The following is a 19,545-nucleotide window of genomic DNA, read 5'->3' as shown; positions in this document are numbered from 1 at the left end:
AATGCTTGGAAAACACAAAACTGAACAATGTATCATGAAGTTACATTATGATACTTTGTTCCTGAAAAATAGTTTGTCATATACCAGTTGTTGACAAATGAAAGAGAAACACTACTCTGTTGTGTACTCAGTACTCAGAAGTCCCAATCATACCTAAAACCATGCAGTGCATCATCACATCGCATTCTTTAATCGACCTTCTAAAAGGCTCCCTATGATTTTTTTTGTTTCAAGTATAAAACCAAAATCATTAAACTACTGACTTTAAATTAATACTGTGGCATTGACTATCCCACCAGACCCAAACACTGCAATAAGAGAGCTAAAGGGTCCATCTAGTCCTTTATGTTTCAAGTATAAAACCAAAATCATTAAACTACTGACTTTAAATTAGTACTGTGGCACTGACTATCCCACCAGACCCAAACACTGCACCCAAGTGAGGCCGGCCTATCCACACGCAGACCACAGAGCGCAGAAGGGGGGGGGACGTCTAAAGTGCGTCTGAGAGGGACGAGGTTATCTTAGCATTTGATCTGGACAGCCGCAGATAAAATTAGATGCTCTTTCATCTCTTTATGGGCTTTTGTGTTTATGTAAGAATATTAACTGTAGACAAAGGTGACTTATCCATTATTCATCTCGCAGGGTGGATGGCAGAGCTGGCCACCTGAAAAGGCTGACATTTGAGCTTTTCACCAACATCTGCAAAATTATATCCTTTCCCCATTGTAAGTCAATGAAGTGGAGGCAGTGCCCATTAAAGGAGGTAAATTGCCTTGTCACTTTAATAAGGCCACAGTAAAAAAGCAGCCTTAACCCTGCAAGGGGAGGTAGGCTGAAAAAAGAAGGGTTATTGTCTTTCCTTTCCAATGGAGAGACTTGGAGTGGTCTCGCTGGTGAAATTGTGGTTAGAAATTAAAGGCAAAGGATTTCGGATGCTTCCTTCCTGGTCGTGTTTGTGTGGCCGGGACAGCCGGATGACCCGTTTGGTTCTGCTCGTTAAACAGTGGTTAGCAGGTCAGGCTGTTTGGCCCTGGGCTGTAATGTGTCTGACACTTGAGGGAAGTGTTGAATTACATTCACTCTGTGTGTGGAGTGCATGAGGAGTGTGCGTTGTTGTTAAAATGCACCGTGTCGAGTTGATCAGCTTCTCTCTCAGAGCAAAAGCAGAAAGCTTAAAAGGTGGCGTGAAATATAAAAAAATAAAAATGAAATGTTGAAATATTACATTTAAAAACAGCCAAATCCCAAAGCTTCCTTAGGCATTCTATAACTTCAAATTCATTAATCCATCTGGCACTGGTATCAAATGCAATCTTGTGTGAAACAAGGGCACCTCTCCTATGACAGTAATAGATGCTGAGTTTGTGTCTTTCTGTACAGAAAGCAGCCGCCCCACGTCCCTGTAGAGTCAAGGCCATACACAACATGGTAATTAGATACAGGTAACATTTTCCACTTCTTGTTTGTGAATGTGTGTGTTCTGATACACACAGATGAGCACACACACACATTCAGCAGAGAGTGCTTTGTTTTCATGTAAATGTCTTGGGTGTCATTCTCTTCCCTAAATGTCATCTTTGCCTTTTCTGTCCACACAAAGGGGCCCATGCCTCCTCCACACTGGCGTCCCTCCTGGAGATCTAATCTCCCAACGCATTCTCTACGCCGTTGTGCAGCCTTCACATGCTCTGCCCTCCAAATAATGTCTTTTACACTAACACGGGGTGGAGGCAGCCATATTGCCTAAACAAAAAAACATGTAAACAACTTGTTTCTTGTTTTCTTTTTTTTTTCTGTTTCGTATCAGCGTGCTGATGCTGTTCTCACAGACAGACCCTTTGAGGCCTTCAACTTCTATTGTTCTTAAAGACTTCTCAGACATACTCACAAACATACAGTGTTATTGTACATGTAGGCATTCTATTTCACAGCTAAATTGTAACATGGCCGAAGTGCCTGGAGAAGACTCCCTCTGTTTAGGAAGCAGGACCATGCTCTACAAGCGTTGCCTGCCTGTGAGAACACGAGCCATACTGACGGACACAATAGGCAAGTCCAAAACCCCTTCTGCTCCATTTTCTCCCAGGCGTAAGGTGTTGGAGGTAGGGCTGCCGTGGAGCCTGGGAGAGGAGAGGCGAAGGGCCTCCAGCCAAGCCCATCAGCAGCAGGCATGGAGCCCATCGCCCCTGCCCCCTCACACCCCCCCCCCCCCCCCCCCCCGAAACGCTCCACCTGCCCACTCTTGCAAGCCATTCACGCAGACCCAGCACTTTCCATATCTCTTCCCACCACCTCATCTCATCTCTCCCTCTCTCCATCCCTTGCTCTGCTCCATCCATTCCTGGGTCTGGAGCGAGGGGAAAAAAGCCTGGATTACCGAGACACAGCAGAGACGAGGTGGGCACACAATGGCAGAATTATGTGGGCAGGGACTTCTGCAGCTTACACCTCGACAGTGACTGGGCACATCTTAAAAGGTGTCCTCTTGTTTTCGCCTGCGGGAAGACAAAGCGCGGTTTATCACACAGGCTTGTCCAGCTGGCCGTCCTTGCAGTGGCCTGATCCGCTTCACACGCGCCCCCAAAACATACACCACACACGCAGTAATGCAGAGGAGACGCACCCCAAAACATACCACCATAGCACAGGCCTCCTCTGCATTACTGTGTGCGTGGTGTATGTTTTTGAAGGGTAATGATTTCAGATATCCACTTGGCTCCATCCTCTTCGGCCCTTGTGGGGGTTAAGGGAGCTCTCCACTTGCCTCTCTATCGGATGTTGGCACACAGATCACTTGGCCGTGTTTTCCTCCTCAGAACAAAACTGATCACTCTTCATCTCGGGGCTTCCGTCCAGATGACACAAAGAAGGCTGCTCTGAGGACACTGAGGAGGGTTGTGAGTGAGAGGCTTTGCAATCACCTGGTGTGTGTGTGTGTGTGTGTGTGTGTGTGTGTGTGTGTCTGTGTTTGTGTGTGTGTGTGTGTGCGTGTCTGTGTTTGTGTGTGTGTGTGTGTGTGTGTGTGTCTGTGTCTGTCTGTGTTTGTGTGTGCGTGTGTGCGTGCGTGTCTGTGTTTGTGTGTGATTGTGTGGCGGGGAGTGATGGCGAGTGCCGTGCCGCTAAGAGCCAGGCTAAAGTTACAGCACTTTAGACAACAAAGGAGATAGCACACACACACACACACACACACACATACACACATACACACACACACTGGGCTCTCTTTACAGATTTAATCCTCAGACACAGTGCTACAAGCTCCAGGGAGGGGGACAGCACAGAGAGAGAGAGAGAGAGAATGAGAGAATGAGAGATAGAGAGAAACGGAGATGAAGGAGAAGAAAGAGTAGTGTTCAAGGGGGAAGGTGCCTCGCAGGAGAAGAATATGGAAGAGATAGCCAATGAGAAGCTCTCACAGGAAGAAAAGAGAGGGGTAAACCAGAGGAATAAGATGGCCGCACCCCATCATCTGATACAGTCTTGTCATCAGAATATTTCTTTTAAATACATAAATTAGTTGAAGAATATAGACATTTCGTCAGAAAAGTAGATTTGCATTCATTTTTTTTTTCCATTTGAAATGTATAGTGCGTTCAAGATCACTTGAAATGCTAAGAAAACTGCTAGAAATGCAAGCTATTTTAGGAAATTGATTTCAAAGGCACATTTCTTAGCATCATTTATAATACAAAGGGTGTATTAATATATATATATATATATATATATACATAATAAAATTACAAAGGGAGGGAAATCTTACAGAAAATCATCAAAAAATAAGTAAAAACCCAAAAATCAAATAACATAAAAAGACCTAAAAATTGAGGTATAATTTAAAAAAAAAAACAATATCTCAGAAAAAAAAAAGCAAATTGGAAAAGAAGTCAATCTGAAGAGCTTCCAGTTTTGTACTGCACAGTTTTCCATTGGAAACATCCAGGATGAGATGGAACTCATTTGTAAGGGCTGGGATTGGACCCACAGTCCGGTAAATTTGGAAGGGTGCTGGCTTAACGGACTCAACGAACAAGTTTCAAGTCCACCACGTCTTACTCCGAGGCTCGTCAAAAGCCCCTTCAGCACTCATCCAGTTTAAAGCTATGGCATGGCTCTAGTCAATGGGCTAGTCATCCAGTTTAAAGCTATGGCATGGCTCTAGTCAATGGGCTAGTCATCCAGTTTAAAGCTATGGCATGGCTCTAGTCAATGGGTTTGACAGCTTCAGATGTACTGACTGAATCTGCACAATCCCTCATCAACAACCTTGAAAGTGTTCACAGGTTGGTCTCGTCCCAGGTGGGGTCGTTCTTCAACACTTTCCTGACGATCTTCTCAAGCTCCTTCCGCGCCTTCTGCTCCTCCTCCAGTGTTCTTTTCATCCTCTTATTGTCCTGTTGGAGCAAGAGAGGAACAATGTCATACATCAAGAACAACATCACCTCTCAGGAACGACGTCACCCCTCAGGAACAACGTCACCCCTCAGGAACGACGTCACCCCTCAGGAACGACGTCACCCTGACCTCTCCTCCACTACGGTTTGACCATGCAGGAACGACGTCACCCCTCAGGAACGTCACTCCTCTGGAACGACGTCACCCCTCAGGAACGACGTCACCCCTCAGGAACGACGTCACACCTCTGGAATGACGTCAACCCTCAAGAACGACGTCGCCCCTCAGGAATGACATCGCACCTCAGGAACGTCACCCCTCAGAAACGTCACCCCTCAGGGACAACGTCACCCCTCAGGAACAACGTCACCCCTCAGGAACAGCTCACATTTCATTTTATGACATGTTTGTCTTGGCTTCTTGTCTACACTGTGGGGTGAGAATGGCTGCAACAAGTGACAAGTACACTTTAGTACATGCTGGTGAATTAAGCACATTCCAAACATTGAATTTAAACTTATTATTTTTGGAATATGTGTATGTCTCAGACTTTTATTGTAACTCAAGTAGTGCTAGGACCATGTGTGCCCTTTATAGCACTTTAATAGTTTATAGTTTTACTGAGCTATGATCTATGGAAGTCTTATAGTCTATTGACCGACTATGAGAGACTTTAGTTTGTAGATAACAGCTAGAATATCATCCATCAACAGGCCAAAAATACTAAAAGAGCAAAGGGACACTCACCTGTTTCAGCTCCTGCACTTCGTCCCTTAAAGCATATACCGTGTCTACCAGGCTCCTTTTAAAAACACAGGCATAAGAGACAATCAATCAATCAATCAAAATGTATTTGTATAGCACTTTACAACAACCAGTAGGCGTCCAAAGTGCTTCAAATCAGAAGCTAAGGATAAAAACAGCATATCAAGCAGTAAAAAGATTGACATGTAGACTTAAATAAAATAAATAAATAGAATTGTCATACCACTACTGCGTATTAAAAGCCATTCTAAACAAGTGAGTCTTTAGTTTAGACTTGAAAAGACCAACGTCTGAGACGTCACGAACAAGAGGTCACAGATCACAACAACACATACTTTGACATGTTAAAATGTTTAAAATGTCTGACCTCTCCTCCACTACGGTTTGACCATTGCTCTTGGTCTCCTCGACGATGATCTTCTCTTCTTCTGGGAAGAGCATGTGAGGTCCAGAGTCCTTCCTGGACCCTGTTTTAAAACAAGAGGAGGGTCATCAGTTATACTAGCCAATGGCTGACTGGGCAGCAGTGATGGACAACCACACCGACTAATACTGGTGCTGGTGCTGAGGGTGACAGGAAGACCACACGTGGACACGGGATTGGAGGGTGAAGGTGGTGGGTGGGTCATGCACTGACACTGTGTTACGACAGGCAGGCAACATCATGGGCACATGAAAAACCATACACAACACAATGGGTTCACACTCTGTTTAGAAATCTACCGAGCTCCACAGTGAATGAATGCTATTTAAAGGCTGTTTGAGATCGCGGCAGCCATCTTGAAGTCTAAGTGATGGGATCTTCTCCTTCCAGCAGTTCAGATGAGATCGGAGTTGATCTGTTACCTCAACCTCTCCAGGATGACTTACAAAAAGTACAAAAATCACTGAATAGTTAACCAATAAACAAAAAACACAACAACAATGTGCCCTTTAGACATAATGCAATACGAAAAGCGTATGCTACAAACATGGTCAAATACAAATACATATTTATTTCAGAATGATCTATTACAAGTAATATCATGTACACACAATAAAATGTGTGTACCACAACTGTGGTATCTAGAAAAAAAGACTATATACAGAATATACAGTATATAAATAAATAGGCACATATCTGTTCTGTATGGTTATAATATATTTTCTTTTCAAGCTCTCTTTGCATTTTGACACAGCACATTTACTGTACAACCCTGCTTAAATGCCTATTTATAACCATATGCACTACAAGTTACACGCTATATCTGTTTGGCTGTATCATTCTGTTGAATGAAACAAAATGTCCATTTGAGTAAAGTAAAGTAACCATATAAACCATGATTTAACTTGGTTTCCATGGTTTACTATGACCTCATCACATGTTTGAATCTAAAGGATAACATTTTCATTCTGTGTTTTGAAGCTCAGCTATTGGCACTTGGCCAGATGTAGGAACTTATGACAAGGCTTCAAAGTACTGACAGTACCGCCTATCAGAAAACAGCATTATGCCAAATCTGGCAATAGAAAAGATCAGTGAGTGTCTGAGTGTGGACAAAGACAGCACTCTCATCCTGATGAATACTGAAACAGAACAAAAGGTTGGTTCAATTAATTCATAATAGACAAGCTGGAGCAATTAAAGTAATAGCCGCACACAAAAACCAGAGAGGGTTCAAGCGGAGCGAGAGACGCAAACGTTCGACAATTTCCGCGTTCGATTATTGCAAGGGGGAGGGGGGGAAATCCCCCTTTATGCAGACCAGAGTAAGCCCTTGCTGCACTAATGTCAATGGAGACTTGTGGAATTTTACCAATAAATTGGTCATTTTGTCTTTCTGGATTTGTTGAGGGTTTTTTGGAAAATTGTGTCATAATCTGTAAGTGTTTGGGATCATTTCAAGCCTAATAGTGTAATTTTTTAGTGTTCGGATTTGTAATAAAATAACTTAATATTAGACCATGCTGCTGCCAGTTACTGTCCGGTTGTTATCATGCTAGCTAGCCTCTTAACTAAGGTAACATTTTAAACGGAGAAGTGTAATTTCTTTGAAATGACAACTAGCTGAATAACACTACTGACATTAGTTAAAGTGGGTAGTTTATACTCAAGCGAATTTGCAACAGTATATTAAGTTTAAGCGAAGTCCTTCAACTACTAGTCACTTGTTAGCGCATAGCTGTATTGCCATAGCTACTACCATCCATTTGTATAGCATTTTAAGCTAGCGTTAGCTAGCTAGCTAGCTCGGTTCACATGACTAATTAAATTATTCATATCATGTCCTTAAGAATGATTCATTGGTATCATACATGATTATGGACAATAATACTGTGAACACAATTATGTTTATCTGTTGTTATTGCTTATTAAGAGAGAAAGTTTATTTAGTGACGTAGGGTGACACTCCCACTTATGCAGACCGGAACTGTCCCGTTTTGCTCCCATAGTAACGAATTACGTTGCTCTATCTTGCTAGTAATCAAGGATCTTTGCAAAAACTTTATATGGAGGTGTTCTAGAATCAGCTTTATATGGAGGTGTTCTAGAATCAGCTTTATATGGAGGTGTTTCTAGAATCAGCTTTATGGACGCATTCTAGAACCAGGACCATAGATTGTATAAAATAGGAGAGGACTGAAATAATTCCTGGGACCGATTTCCCGATAATGATGTATAGATACACACACTTATGAGGCTTTTCTATGATTCACCTTAAGGTCATTTCTTTGGTTTTTCCGGCTTTTTTCCGAACATGCTCGTAGCGTGAACGCGCGCGCACTGCTCTTAAAACACTCTTAAGGGGAGCTGTCCACGTCAATAGTTCTGAAATATCCTCTAATTTGATGGTGATGTCAGGTGACTGCATGTCACAGCTAGGCCTAGGCTACCGATTAAACTTCGGATCTACACATTAATTCACGTCAATACGAAAATAGAAAAACTTCTGACATCTGCCTGTAAGCATCCCAAGTAGGCTATATACCACACACAGACATAAATAATTGTAATTATTTAAGATTAGATTTTTGCACATTGTTTTTATGTTTGTTGGAAGATATATAAACATAATTAGTCTTAGGCTATAGCCTACTTTCTCTGCTACTTGTGAGTCCTACTGTGGGTGCTGCCTGTGCAATAAGGGGTGTCACTAAATGTGTAGGCTTAAATAAAAAATATATAAATAATATATAGGCTTAGATTTTGGAGCAGCACAGACTAAACCACATGTTCCTTTCTCTGCTTTTACCTCATAGGCCTAATCATAGGCTATTACTTGGCTTACTTGTATTCTATTTTGCACGCTAAAATCTGATTAAAGCAACACCAAAGAGTTTTTTGTACCTTAAAATAGTGTTTACAAAATCGTTTCATTAGTTCATCAACTCGTAAAAGGGTGAACGGCAATTCTGCATTCACTTCGCGGCCCTCTATTGGCTATAACTGCACTATGTAAGTTTGCCAGATCGGGTAGCGGATCTGTAGTTCGATGGAATGAGACATAAAAAAACTACAAATTTGACTTGCATCTGATGTCGCAATACATTGTATACCTTTTATAAGTCATGCAAAATATTCTACCTTGTCTGTGGACATCGTTATTTGCAAAGCCGGTGCTGGATAAACAAATAGCGTGCGTGCGGCAGAGGGAAAGTTCTTTGGTGTTGCTTTAAATACAATAAAGAATGGGAACCTAAGTTGAATAATTATATTCTTAGTTGTAATTCCCCTGTATGTCCTGCTGGTGACCTCAGTGAGAAGTACCTGTTAAGACGCTCTTAGCCAGTAACGAGAAGTGTTTTCATGACGCTCTTAAGCTACGATGAAACAGTCGGCAAATCTTTGTTTGTACAAATCTTCAAATCGTTCGTAAGAGGGACTTCACGACCATTTTAGACTTACGATGCTTTCGGGAAACCCAACCCTGGACTATTACTTCAACTTCGGCCACAGTACATTTTGCTGCACATCACAAGTGAACACCCCTGGAGACTTATGCTTGCTGCAATTTACATGCCTTCATTTTAACCAGTGAATAATTGTGAAGCTTTTCAATACAGTACACGATGAATGCCCTAAAAGCATGAAACCTGGAAAGGGTGAGCATTTAGATAGGCAAAGAATGACAGAGACATGTATAGATGATTAAGACATACTTAGATACTCCACAAAAACATGACAACATGCACTCTGAATATCAGGCAAATAGCACCCCTCTAACCAGAACAAAAGAACAGAGGGGCTGACCCTCACCACACAGTCTACTCTAGACAGGTAAAGAATGGAACTAGCTATGGAAATACTGTACAGGTGAAAGCACATAAAAGACACCAAGCAGTCTGGCTGATGGGAGACTTAAACAGAAATAAATATAAAGAAAAAGTCACAGTAATAGACTAGAGACAAAAACACAAAGCACAGTCTACTGGAGAAGGGAACTTAAAGTAAAAAAACGAAGGGTAGTGCTTTAGTTCTGATGGGAGATATACGAGCAGCAGCTCTTACGAGAGATGGAGCCCAGTCTGTAACTATGGGCTGTCCATATACTGTCATAGTCCGAGTCTTCAGAAAGGTCAGAGCATGGTTCCATGCGAGAAACACCGCTCTGGACACTCACGGAGTCCACGCCTGACTGGTCGACTTCGACCAGCACATGATTATGCATCAAATCAGTCCCCTGCCATGCTGGGATGGAGGGGGGTCAGAGGTCAAATCATACAAACGGGAAGGAGGAAAGAGGAGAGTGGTGCCGTGGGAACCAAAAACAAGATTTACAGGAGGAATGGAGGAAGGAGGCAGAGTGAGAACAGAAATCAAAGATTGTAGGGACACAAGGATGGAGAGGAAAAAGACACAGGATAGTACAAAGAAACATTACATCATGGAAAACAGGAGGATGAACAAAAGAGTGAATGGAAGGGAGAAAGGGAAAAAGAGAGAGAACATTGTTAGAAAATTCACTTTTAAGGTTTAAGGATTATTAGCACAGGCAAGAGGGAAAATTACTCCTATATATCCTACAGTATATTTCTGTTCACAGAGCTATCTGTCAATCTTCCTTTTAAATTGTCTCGAGTTGAGGAATGTGGAATAATAATGTCTTATTTCCAGTTCCTTGACAAAATCACTGGCCTGTGGCAATGCGTTTGTGCATAGAGCAAAATGTCACAGTTGGATATGCCTTATGTCACTATGTGCAATGCCTTATGTCACTATGTGGAATGTCCAATGAACTCTACCAGATGCAACTGAATTCTGACCTTGCATTGGATAAACAATGACCAGAACAGACATCTGAAAGCTCTCTGAGCTCATCACTCTGAGGAGTGAGAGAGATCTGTTGCTGACATTTGTGATGTACTGCAGAAAAGATCAAGTCTCCAATCTTAACTCTTAATATTACAGACATTAGTACTATAGGCATTAAATCAGTCACCTACAGTAAAACAGATGTCCTGTTAACATGTGCAACGCTGAGCACTGATTGCTGGTTAAAGAATGGGTATTCAGTTCACTATGGGAAACCTTTGAAACTGTCAATGGAAATAACTGCCTTGATAAAGTGCTCTAGAAAGGTAAGTTTGGTGCCTTGATAAAGTGCTCTAGAAAGGTATGTTTGGGTGCCTTGATAAAGTGCTCTAGAAAGGTATGTTTGGGTGCCTTGATAAAGTGCTCTAGAAAGGTATGTTTGGGTGCCTTGATAAAGTGCTCTAGAAAGTTAAGTTGTTGTTGTTTTTGTTGCTGTTGTTGTTGTTGGTGGTGGTGGTGTCCATCACCTTCAAAATCATCCATTTTAATTCCCATCCCAACCTTCTTGTATTGCAGATTTGAATTGTCTTGGGAATTTTTTTGAAGTTTCAAGTGGAGGTGGGCACATAACAGCATCACATCATCAAGCTCTTCATAGCAGCCTTAGGTGACTACATGTGAAGTGTCTAAATTGACTATTAATATTATTGACTATTTATTGTTTGTGTTACTTCAGTACTCTAGACAATTATGAGTAAATGTGACTTACTAGAGTTAAGTGTTTGTCGTGTTTTGGCACTGGTGCAGTAGGCCTCGATCACCTTCAGGATCTGAGCATCTTCCTCTAGTGCCGCTGTACCTGAACACACACACAAGCAAAGAGAGGTGAGTACACAAGAAACTAAAGGCAGGAAGTACCAGTGCATGCAAAACAAAAGTTGCAGAAGTTCTTTCAATTATAAAGTAATCACTGCTCACCATGGGCGGATTATGAACTTTCGGGCCCCTGGGCCCAGATGTATTAAGGGCCCCCCACTTATTGTCGTATATGTGGGAGGGGGGGTTTGGGGGTCCTCCCCCAGAACATTTTTAATTTGTTTGATGTGATTTCCTGTATTCTGGTGCATTTTGGAGATGGCCAATACTAAATTCAATCGGATTCATAGCCTACATCCTGATTTGTTGATATTGAGGCAATGATTCCATGCAAAGGCTTGGGCTTCAGGGCCCCCTGACCCCTTGGGCCCCTGGGCCTGGGCCCAGTAGGCCCGTTCAGTAATCCATCCCTGCTGCTCACTGAAGACCATGCAAACAACAGGGGGGGACAAAATATCTATACGACAGTGTTTCTCAAACCTTTTCAGACCAAGGACCACTTAACCAATAAAAAAACAAAAACATCACGGACCACCTAGCTAAAAAACAGTAGACCTACTTCAACAGTATAGGCCACAATAGGCCTGCTCACTGAACCACCTTGGTTATTGTCTTTGCACTTTGCTTATTGTGTCAGAGGATTCATGTGATTAAGTAGGTTAAAACCAAACTTGGTACATGGACCCAGAACTCCAATGTGAGGATGGACAAGAAATTTAGTGTTCTTTGATCTCTAGGGGGCGGTGCAATTAGCCAAGGCATTTTGGCATTTTGGATGTTGCGTTAATGCACGTAACTTTGGACCCATATGCCCAATTTTCAAAAATGAGGTACTGCTGTAATCCTTGAAGCACGTCGAGTTCAATGCAATGTTCCGCCATATTTTATTTCAGTGAAAGGTCACACATTTTTTCAGATATTCACTAAACTTGATGTACATGATCTTCAGACCATGCATCACAAAATTCAGTGGAAGGATTTTCAAAAGAATTCGCCCGTCAGAGACAATTAAAATCAGCTGTGAAGCCGCCAAACAGGAAGTAAGGTTATATCTCAGCAAAACCTTCACGTGTCAAAATCAAACTTGGTACATAGACTCGGGTCTTGATCATGAAGACCAACAAAAAATGCATTTTGCTGTTTTGGACATGTGTTAATATGCGTAACCTTTTACTCAACGTCAAAAAATTAGGTACTGTTGAAATCCTTGGATTAAGCCGAGTTCAACACACCCTATTGCACTGTCTGCACCTGTTGGTGAACCGCACTGAAGCAAGCACACTTTGCAGTTCCTGGAAAAGACATTCTAGTTAGATCAGTGGTCCCCAAACTACGGCCCGCCACCTCATTTTGGGTGGCCCCCCAAAACAGGTCCGTGGTATATAGCATCTGCCCCGCATGAGAGTATGACATCGTCAAACTATAACCTCCGTAATTTCCCCCATTCATTCTCTTTAGCGAGTCTTAACAGTACACGTGTAATGCTCTTTTTGTCCACTGGTGGTTGTTTTGGCGCTGTTTCGCGCTTGCCATCGAAAACGGAATGAAATGTAGGCCTACTTACAAACAATGTAAGAGGCCTATGCTGACTGTATCAGAGCTCAAAGTATTCTAAAAGTTTATCAATTCATTGCTAATAACTAACTAACTTCTATTCAAGTCATATTTCTGGGACTTTCTGGGATAATTATTTCTATTTTTTATCCACTCGTTCAAATGTTCATACAAATTCACAATTCACAAAGTTCTCATCAGGTGAGTGAAAGTGGTCATTTCAGGTGTTTTTGCCAGCACTTCATAAAAGACACCAAAGACACAGAGTTCAGAGTTAACACATTTTGAATATTTCATTTGAGCTACATTTTACACTGATATGGCATGATGGCAATATAAACACAGCTAGCAATGGTATTAAATTACAGTAGCCTATGATTAAATGTAATGGAATATTCAACTAAGGTAGACTGTTCACAGCACAAAGCTATTTATGGTTACTGATATACTCCGAGTCTCTGGCCCTCTCTTAGAGCCAGGCATTTTGAGCTGGCCCTCGGAAAAAAAAGTTTGGGGACCACTGAGTTAGATCAACCCAGTAAATCAGCTAATTACTGATATTACCTGTGTTACGTTCACAGGTGCCATAATTCACCGCCACACAGTTCAGTCTTTTCACATGTTTTCAGGAATAGTTTTCTAACCTATACAAACAAATGTTTCCAAACATTGGTTTACAGGGTCTTACACTGTCCCCAGCTTGCTTGTGGAGAATTCATTTATTTAGCTTGCTAACTAACAGCTAGCGAGAACAGCATGTAGATCTGTTAAACTACAGAATATAGAGTGTTATTACTCAGTTATTTTATTGAATATTATTCCACATTTCTGTAAGTCACTTTGGATAAAAGTGTCTGCTAAATTAACAAATGTAAATGTTGTTGTAAATGTTGTTGTACATGTAAATGCTGTTGTTTTTGTAAATGCAAATATTGTTGTTGTAAATAGAAATGTAAATGTTGCTGTTGTTGTTGCACATGTAAATGTTGTTGAAAATGTAAATGTTATAAATGTAAATGTAAATGTTGTTGTTGTAAATGTAAATGTTGTTGTTGTTTTAAATGCAAATGTTGTTGTAAATGTTGTTGTAAATTTAAATATAGCTGTTTCCAAAATGCTGTACTTACTGCATACGACTTACTACTTTTCTGTGAACATCAGTAAATGAGGAGTGTGCAGTACACCATTTCGGAAATATTTCAGAATAACAGCCTGACAGGATGTGAGTTGACTTACTTTTCCTTGTGCCAAACTCCTCATCTGAAGGTTTCCGTTCAGACTTGCGCAGCCTCAGTTTCCTGACGCTCTTGGGGCTTTTGCTGAGGTCCTGCACAGAAGACACAGCTGACTCATGGCTCTTCACATTCATGCATTTGTTATCTGCTAAATGTGTCACTCAATGACGGGCATCCTTTCAGACATACACAGCAAAGGTGTTAACATTTCTTGTGCTAGTACGTAGGGTTGATCGTTTTATGATTTATTCTCACGTCTTTGAAGGAGAGGGCTGCCGACGGCCGTAGAGGGGGCGCTGGGCGAAGGCAGCTCAGGCTCCAGGGCTTCTGTGTTTTGGGCGGCTCCAGTGGCCGCCAGGACATGGTGCTGTAGGGCATGCCGTGGGTGGAGTGGTGCGGCAGGGTGTGGTAGGCGGGGGACCCCGGCGCCCCACGGCTCTCGGAATGCCTGGATGGGGTGACAGGGTGAGAGGGGAGCTGGGAAGAGAAAAGTATTATAGAACGTATTAAACAGTGGTAGTGGATGTGATGGTGGTAAACCACTAAACAGGGGTAGTGAATGTGATGGTGGTAAACCACTAAACAGGGGTAGTGGATGTGATAGTGGTAAACCATTAAACAGTGGCAGTGGATGTGATAGTGGTAAACCATTATGTAAGGGATAATGGACGACACGGTGGTCTGTTCACAGAAATTAATGCACGGTCGAGGTTGTAAAACGGCCCCGACGCGAAGCGGAGGTTTAAACCTCGTAAGTGCATTCATTTCTGTGAACAGACCACTGTGGAGTCCATTATCCCGCTTATTCCACTGTTGCCACTTGCGTTGTGTTCATTTCCTGTTACAATTTAAACGTTTTAATCGCTAAAACTACTTTCTTCCGACACATATCAACTAATTTCTCAACTTGCAGGACAAACTGCCGTTACTAGTTCTAAATGGATGGTTGCTACGGCCAAAGGCCAGTCGTTAGTTCCATCTCTCCCGTTGTCAAGCAGGCGTATCCCAAGATTCTGATGAACTTTAGCTTTGAAACATCGCTATTTTACTTAGCCTGCTGTCATCCATCTAGCTAAAAGCCACCTCCGTCATATGCTGCAATGTTGCAATGTTCTAAACGTCTGCATTTTACAGCTCGGATGCAACGTGACAGTTCATTTAAACTTCACAACGAGTTCGGCGAATTAATATACAAGTGATACCGCCAAAAAAATGGATCTACTTCATAGGTGTGCAAATAACATACGGTTAATGGTTGTTCTAAATTACGTAGGACAATGGGAAATTCAACCAAGCAGTATATTAAACAGTGGTAGTGGATGTGATAGTGGTAAACCATTAAACAGTGGTAGTGGATGTGATAGTGGTAAACCATTAAACAGTGGTAGTGGATGTGATAGTGGTAAACTATTAAACAGTGGTAATGGATGTGATAGTGGTAAACCATTAAAGGGACACCAGGCAACGTATGTATAATGGCAGAGCCGGAGAAGAAGCAGCGAAAACCCTTGACGGAAGATGCAAAGAAAAAGAAAAAAAGCTTCAGACCGAGCGAGGGATCGCACACGTATCTACACGTAGACGCTAGGGGGACATTCATAGAGAAAAAGCATCAGGCTTGCCTAGTGTCCCTTTAAACAGTGGTAGTGGATGTGACAGTGGTAAACCATTAAACAGTGGTTCTGTGGTTGAGTCTGGCAACCCCCCAAAATATGATAATGAATTACAATGTTAATTATAATATTATCATTAGAATAATTTATAGTGTTTTATACAATATTATAATGTTATCATTAGAATGCAGTGTATGTAGCATTCATAGTGTTTGATACAGTATTATAGTGTCTTTATAGTGATGTTCAAAGGTCCTCATGTATGCATTCAAATATGTGTATGACGTGCATGTGTGTGTGTGTGTGTGTGTGTGTGTGTGTGTGTGTGTGTGTGTGTGTGTGTGTGTGTGTGTGTAGAATCTGACCGTGTGGCAGGGCACAGACTGTGGTTTGATGCTGGTTGTTCCCCCAGATGTGTGTTTGGTCTGTTTGTGAAGATGCTCCACCCAATCCTGCAGATCATGCTGGCTGCTACACACCACCTGAATCCTGTCAATCATACTCCCTGTGGACACACACACACAGACAGACAGACAGAGACACACACACAGACACAGACACAGACACACACGCAGACACAGACACACACAGACACACACACAGGGAGCGGAGAAGAGGTACTTGCACATTCAGTATACCACATATATTTTGTGGGGCTATCACTCCATTAAAGTAAGCAGTTCTTTACAGACGTGTTGATACCTGATATTTCAAACACATTTTTGAGCTGCTCGCTGTCGTCCAGTCGTGTGACGGCCGTGCCTGTCAGGGGCAGCTTCCCCTGCAAACACACACATACACACACGAAATTCAGAAGGAACACAGAGGGCCACTATACACACACACACACACACACACACACACACACACATACACAGGAATACGGAGGGCTGCTACACAACAGCGGGTGGGCGATCAGAGAGAGAGAGAGGCTTAAATGTCCCCTATTCAGAGATTTAACAAAGACGCTTGGCCCCCACCATCTCCTCAACAAAACAAATGATGACACAAAACACACACAGAGTCAGACACAGGCATGATGATGCCATAGTCAGAGGAGATCTAATCTACTAAAGTGCTTAAGCCCCACACAGGCCCTAAAGGTGTAGAGAGATGCAAGAACAGAGAGAGGGAGGGAGGGAGGGAGGGAGAGAGAGAGAGACAGAGAGAGAATGAGAGAGAGAGAGAGAGAGAGAGAGAGAGAGAGAGAGAAAGAGAGAGAGAAAGAAAGAGAAGGAGAGAGAGAATGAGAGGGAGAGAGAGGATAAAATATGGAGGGAAGGAAGGAGAAAGGGGGGGTTTTGAGGTGTATTCCCTTGTGTGTGTGTGTGTGTGTGTGTGTGTGTGTGTGTGTGTGTGTGTGTGTGTGTGTGTGTGTGTGTGTGAGGTTAGATAGAAGAAACTGCTTCACATAGCATTAAACTAAAATACATTAAAATAGTTCAAACAAGTAATCAATCAATCAATCAATCAATCAATCTGTGTGTGTGTGTGTGTGTGTGTGTGTGTGTGTGTGTGTGTGTGTGTGTGTGTGTGAGGTTAGACAGAAGAAACTGATGCCTTACATAGCATTAAACTAAAATAAATATAAAAAGTTCAAACAAATAATAAATCTGTGTGTGTGTGTGTGTGTGTGTGTGTGTGTGTGAGTATGTTTGTGTATGTATGTGTGCGTGTGCATGTATGCATGTGTGTGTGTGTGTGTATGTATGCTTGTATATGTTTGTGTGTGTGTACTGTATATGTATGCTTGTGTATGTATGTGTAAGTGTGTGTGTACGTGTGCGTGTGTGTGTGTGTGTGTGTGCATGTTTGAGTGTGTGTATATGTATGCTTGTGTATGTATGCTTGTGTATGTATGTGTAAGTGTGTGTGTATGTGTGTGTGCGAGTGTGTGTGTGTGTGTGTGTGTGTGTGTGTGTTAGACCTGGTAGATGAAGCCACTCATCCTGGGGCTGGCAGAGAGCATGAGGAGAACATGAGGAAACAGCATGAGGTAGCGCTCCTGCTTCTCCTGAGAGAGAGAGAGAGAGAGAGAGAAGGAGAGAGGGGGTCTAGGGTCTAGTAATTAAATGATTTTTATCACCATGCACCATCATAAACCACACTGGTATGCTCACCGGAACAAACAGATGTCAAATATATCAGCAGAGAAAATATAAATTACATAAAAGATCAGAGGTAAAAAGATTTAAGCTGCACATATATTACATATTATAGCAGAGATATTTACTATACTTATTTACTATAAAATATATTATATTTTATATTATATAATATAATATATTATATATTACTATATAATCTATTGAATTTCCCCTTGGGGATCAATAAAGTATCTATCTATCTATCTATCATATATTATATATTATAGCAGAGATATTTACTGAAATGTGCTGTATACACTTTGGCCCATCAGAGACGTCCAGAGGAGGACCATACAGAACACGGTGGACGTCCAGAGGAGGACCTTACAGAACACAGTGGACGCCCCTCATATCCTCAACTACTGGAGGACAATCAGCACTGTTCACAATGTGCAGCTACTGCAGTTAGTACAGTATCATAGCATCCTGATGTTCAAAGGTCCTCATGCATGCATACAAATGTGTATGGAGAGAAATGTGTATTTTTGTGTGTGTGGGTTAGGCCTGGGGCTCCTGGGTTGCAACTGAATGGCTGTTTCACGTCTACAGCGTAAAAATAGTTTTAGATGACCGCTCTAACAGATGCCGCTATCCCATTTGGTGTAGCCAGTTCCATTGGTTATAGTGGAAGCTAACTGGCTGATTGCTAATCGCTATGTGGCCGGTGTAGCCACCCAGTAAGAGTGTATAGACCCTTTCAACAATAAAAACAAAAACAATGCTTGAACGTTCTATTTGGTTCCCAATCTACTTCCTCTGCATTAAGATAACATATGGAATGTTATAACGGAAGCCTTGTGGGGCCAACTATGATGCTGATAATGGAACTGAAAGGGTCTACTGGAATCACAATGTGCCGCTACTGTGATACTGTGGACCAGTGTGAATGGACCTGCACAGCCCTGGTGTCCAGCACGTCTAAGGGCTCAGAGATGACCGCATGGCTGGCCACCGGGGAGGCGGCCGATCTCACCTCACTGCCAGGGCTGAGGATGGACACATGGGACATGTAGAGCACGCTCCCCAGGGTCCTAATGTCCTCCCCCTCCCAGCAGCGGATCGTCTCCGTCAGAATCTGCAGCTCCAGCTCCTTCCTCTTCCGTACCTCCTGGCACTGTGTCTGTATCGGACACACAAATACACACACACACAGGCATGCGCACACACACACACGCGCACACACACACACACACAAACACACACAATTTCCAGTGTCAGTCTCTACAGAATCCTGCCTGTTTTAATTGCATCTTGCTATTAATCCTCTAACCTGTCCAGTATTCCCTTTATACACACACACTAATAATCCTCTAAACTGTTCAGTATTCCCTTTACACACACTTATCACACCATCTCACTTTGCGCACACACACACACGCGCACACACAGACGCGCACACACACTCCTCTAACCTGTTCAGTAGCCCCTTTATTTATTTATTTTTTCTCATGAAGTAACTCAACCATCCCCCACCCAGCACTCGCACATTACCACTCACACAGCCACATTATTGGCCACCTCAACATGAGGCATCACCATGTCCTGCACAACGCAGCCCGCCCGCCATGTCCTGCACAACACAGCCCATGTCCTGCACAACGCAGCCCACCATGTCCTGCACAACATAGCCCATGTCCTGCACAACACAGCCCGCCCGCCATGTCCTGCACAACACAGCCCCGCACGCAATTAGCTTGCTGAATTAGCCCACATCTGAGGAGCAG

The 19,545-nt window shown here is 42.5% G+C and overlaps 1 protein-coding gene across 2 annotated transcripts in view; it reads right to left on the bottom strand.

Moving 5' to 3' along the window:
- Positions 1-3,225: 3,225 nt before the first annotated feature.
- The window catches only part of arhgef7b (Rho guanine nucleotide exchange factor (GEF) 7b), a 35,582-nt gene continuing 19,262 nt past the window's right edge, over positions 3,226-19,545 (bottom strand). Inside the window, exons 12-22 of one of the 2 annotated variants that reach the window (XM_042080992.1) lie at positions 18,795-18,941; positions 17,602-17,688; positions 16,377-16,455; positions 16,040-16,179; positions 14,317-14,538; positions 14,063-14,153; positions 11,166-11,255; positions 9,653-9,832; positions 5,531-5,630; positions 5,146-5,200; positions 3,226-4,397 (exon numbers count right to left, since the gene is read on the bottom strand). In XM_042080992.1, the coding sequence (XP_041936926.1) occupies positions 4,281-4,397; positions 5,146-5,200; positions 5,531-5,630; positions 9,653-9,832; positions 11,166-11,255; positions 14,063-14,153; positions 14,317-14,538; positions 16,040-16,179; positions 16,377-16,455; positions 17,602-17,688; positions 18,795-18,941 (1,308 nt within the window). In that variant the 3' untranslated portion in view covers positions 3,226-4,280. The remainder of the gene's footprint in view (positions 4,398-5,145; positions 5,201-5,530; positions 5,631-9,652; positions 9,833-11,165; positions 11,256-14,062; positions 14,154-14,316; positions 14,539-16,039; positions 16,180-16,376; positions 16,456-17,601; positions 17,689-18,794; positions 18,942-19,545) is intronic. The other variant, XM_042080993.1, reaches the window with a different exon arrangement.

Source organism: Alosa sapidissima, chromosome 23, assembly GCF_018492685.1.
Source record: "Alosa sapidissima isolate fAloSap1 chromosome 23, fAloSap1.pri, whole genome shotgun sequence".
In the NCBI taxonomy this organism is placed as follows: domain Eukaryota; kingdom Metazoa; phylum Chordata; class Actinopteri; order Clupeiformes; family Clupeidae; genus Alosa; species Alosa sapidissima.
The sequence above is the reverse complement of the archived record's forward strand: the minus strand, read 5'-3'. Positions and strand labels throughout refer to the sequence as shown.